At 51.8% G+C, this 3,853-nt stretch overlaps 1 protein-coding gene across 1 annotated transcript in view; it reads right to left on the bottom strand.

The window, feature by feature from the left end:
• Positions 1-504: 504 nt before the first annotated feature.
• Positions 505-3,853, bottom strand: part of ODF3L1 (outer dense fiber of sperm tails 3 like 1) — a 48,088-nt gene continuing 44,739 nt past the window's right edge. Inside the window, 1 exon segment of the mRNA XM_029910742.1 lies at positions 505-980. Coding sequence (XP_029766602.1) covers positions 505-980 — 476 coding nt within the window.

Here is a 3,853-nt window from a genome sequence, read left to right as displayed (position 1 = left end):
ATTCACCACCAGATGTCAGGGTAGAGCTCATCCTGACTCTGCTTACACTTATTTGACCAATGCTGCGCCTGGGAGGGGCTGGAAACCCCGATAATATTGGAACATCACAGCTCAACTCCTCACCTGATACGCCCTAAAACCAGGCTAAAAATTAACAGGTTTTATTGATTTATTTTAAAAATAAAACAAAGGAGTGAATCATTCAGTGACATGCGGGGGAGGGGCGAGGGCCCAGGGATGGGGAGTAGCAGTGGGCAAGTGCAGTCATATCACACTGTGAACCTCCCAGACAGAAGTCAGAAAGCCTCAAGCCAAGAGCCAGATCCATAGCCCACTGAAATAAACAGCAGTCTTCCCCTTGACTTTGCAGGGCTTGAATCAGGCCTCAAGTGCGCTGTAACTGCTAGGGCTAACATGCAGTGGTATGCTGGTGTCACATGGTCACGGCCCAGCTTGGGGGCCTAAGGGTAAGAACAGCCCCACAGCCCAGAGTAGAGGCCTGGCTCACTCCATAACATCAATAACCAAGGGGGTGAGGTACTCGGAGTGACGGATCCCCAGGCTGAAATCCGGGGCCCTCGGCTTGGTGATGGTGACACGGCCGGTCTTGTAGTCTGCTGGCCCTGGAGTAGAGTCCCTTACAAACTTGTACTTTCTCCACATGCTGTAGGCAGGTTGCCGGTGCAAGTAGACATTCGGTTCGGGCACAACAAAGGATGCTGGGCCAGGGACTCTTGCCAGCTCCTCTGCGTTGCTCCACATATCCATTTTGGAGGCCATGCTGTAGCAGGGGGCAGATGGCTTGATGGGAAGTCCGGGTCCCAGCATCCCTGGGAGGGTATAGGCATTGGGAGCTGGGTTGGGATCATTCTCACGGTAGCGAGTGCGGTCGCCCAAGGAATAAGCCGGTGCGTAGGGTTCCCCCTGCGGATGCACCTTCTCTGTGTGGTATTCATTCGGGGCAGGTGTGCTCATCAAACCTAGGAGCCAAGAGGCAGTTTGGGATCAATGTTACTACGGTACAGTTGGATTCTGCCTACTTCCGAAGCTGGCTGCACCCTGAGATGTAGGCTGGTGCCCGTTGTGGGGTCATGCAACAGGCCTTTGGCCACTGCAGACCTCACTTCAAACGTGGCTTGCATTTCAAAAGAGTTTCTGTCTTACCTCTAGAGTGTCTCTGGCCTGGGGAAATGGCGAGGACAGAAGTGAGGTGGATTGGCAGAGCTGTACATGGGGGACCAGCAGTCAGGGTGCATTCGTAGAGCTGTGGGGTGGGATGCTAACAGGGGAGGGCATTGTGCAGTACCAGGTTTACCAGGGTGCCAATGGCTCCATGGCGCCGGGCCCACACTCAGAAGGGGCCCCTAACACCCACTTCCTCCTCTACCGCAGCACTGCAAGAGGCCGTGAGGGAGGGCAAGGAGCAGCACCCTGGTTACCACGGCGCCCAGTCTCCAGCCCCAGAGAACACCTACCCCCTGCCCCCCGGGATATACTGTACACTGCGCCAGGGCCCTGCCACATTGTATCACCCGCACCAAGCCCAGAGACAGGCAAGAAGGCTCCAACTCTCATGCTCTGCCTACAGGGATCCAGCCTGGGAGCCGAGAGCCCAGGGGACCTTGGGAGCAGTAGTTCCTTGGCCAGCTCCCTGCCTGGAGAGTCGGCCCTGGAGCAGGGAAGGAACTACATTTCCCAGCATTCCCTTGGCAGCTATCACCAGGAAAGAGAGGGAGAGGGAGTGGGGAAGCTGCCAGAGCTGGTGAGACCCAATGCACTGGCTTGCTGTGAATGGAGAGCTGGCTGCTAGAAGAGGGTGGTACTGTGAATGGGGAACATGTATGCACAAGGAGTAGAAGGCTTTGGCCCAGATATCACCCTCAGAAGACTTCCTCGGCTGGCAGCCCCCAAAGAAGGAATTGGGTGGAATGAATGGACAATGCGCCTCTATCTGAAGCCTAGCAGGGGAGGTATGTGGACCCCACCAGGAAAAGTTAAAATCATAAGTAAGAGAGGGAAGGCTTTACCAGAGGACCTGGGCAGCTTTAGGTACAGTACCAGGCACACAGGAGGATGTGACTCCATTTCCACTTCTGAGACACACAAGCAGAAATTGGCTTTTCCTTTCCAGATTTATCTAATATTCAGGAAGGGAATCTAGCACCTCCTTTCCAGATTTGAACACCCTCAAAGTTCAGGAGCACTCAAGTTCAGTTTGGACTGTTACTTCATTTCTCCCAAATCAAATACTGATCCACTGTAATTTGCTGTAGAAAAAGTAGGATAAAATTGAGCAACAAATGCTGGCTCTTCCCAATCCTAACTAGGACCGGAATTGCTATTTTCAACAACCATTATTGGTTTTTTGTTTTTGTTTTTTAGTTTTGTTTGTTTAAAAAGAAGATGACAGTAATATTGCATTGGCAAGTTCCCCACAGAAACAAAGAGTGGAACAAAAGAACAGCAAAGGCACCTCAACTTTTCCTTATTACGTGGGACAGTCTCACAATATGGATCCAGATATCCTCCAATCACACAAACTGAAAATCGTTCCACTTTACTGCAGTTCTGTAACCATGCAGGAACCATTCTGTGCACATCCAAAATTTCTACTGTATTCAGAAGCACCTTGCTTTTGTAACTATACCACCTGGTATTTTCAAACCTTGTAAGCTAAGCAGGTTTACATTTAGTAATTGGGTGGGAGGCCTCTCAGAAAAAGTTAAGTGCTGCAGGTGTTGATTATTCACTAGGTAACATGAGTCCCTCCTGTTTACAATAGTAAACCAGTGCGCCATAGTTTTAGAATGCACTGTACTCCTAGAGTCTAGAATTAGCTCCTTTGCTTCTATACACAGCCCATTAAAGACAATGAAAAGACTCCCACCGACTTCAACAGGCTTTGGGTGGAAACCTGGGGTAACTCCACTGTCTTCATAGAGTACCGGTCCCACAGCAGAGCGGGGTTGTGTGAGCTTGTTGCAGAGCTGCTGCTCAGGGATGGGGGATTTCCAGGCACCCCAGCCTCGGAAATCATCCAGGCTGCATCTTCTTCACTACTATGTGTTAGCTGTTGGGTGCATAGGAATTGGGGGGCCCTGCTGCAGGTGATGGGCATCTCAGGTACTTAAAGCCTTGGCCTAGAGTAGGGAAGCACCTAACTGCAGAGTCTACAGCTGCTTAACTGAGGATTAAGAGTCCCTAGGGCCACCGTTGCAAGATTCAAGCATGCTCACTCTTGGAATTGCCACCCCTCCCGCAGCTAGTAGGTGCACCTGTCTAAGGCTGGCCTCTGGCAATTGGCCCCATGGCTGTAGCCAGAGAAGCTACAGGTGGCTCTGTGACTACTGGGGGCCATTAAGCTAGGAGCAGATAAAGAAACTGGAGTTAACCACAAGAAACAGAGGTCACCTGTAGGACAGGAATGTCAAGGGGAGCAGGGAAAGTGGAAGCAGGTCAGGTTTGCCAGGGGAGAATAGGACCAGCTGTCTGGGGAGCACATTCAAGGTAGAAGGGAAACAAGCATGGGGAGAGGTGTCGGTGATCAGGTAGTGGAATAGCACGTAGATGGGAGCAGAGGGGAAAAGAAGGCTGGTAACTGCAGGTTTCCAGGAGCTAAGTGCTCACTGAGCAAGGGTTGGAGAAAAGACGGTTACTCACCGTTGTAACTGTTGTTCTTCGAGATGTGTTGCTCATATCCATTCCAGTTAGGTGTGCGCGCGCCGCGTGCACGATCGTCGGAAGATTTTTACCCTAGCAACCCCGGTGGGTCGGCTGTGGAGCCCCCTGGAGTGGCGCCGTTATGACGCTGGATATATACCCCAGCCGACCCAGCGCCCCCTCAGTTCCTTCT

Source organism: Terrapene carolina, unplaced genomic scaffold (assembly GCF_002925995.2).
Source record: "Terrapene carolina triunguis isolate 2854851 unplaced genomic scaffold, T_m_triunguis-2.0 Scaffold67, whole genome shotgun sequence".
NCBI lineage: Eukaryota > Metazoa > Chordata > Testudines > Emydidae > Terrapene > Terrapene triunguis.
Note: the sequence above shows the minus strand (reverse complement) of the source record. Positions and strands in the feature narration are given on the sequence as shown.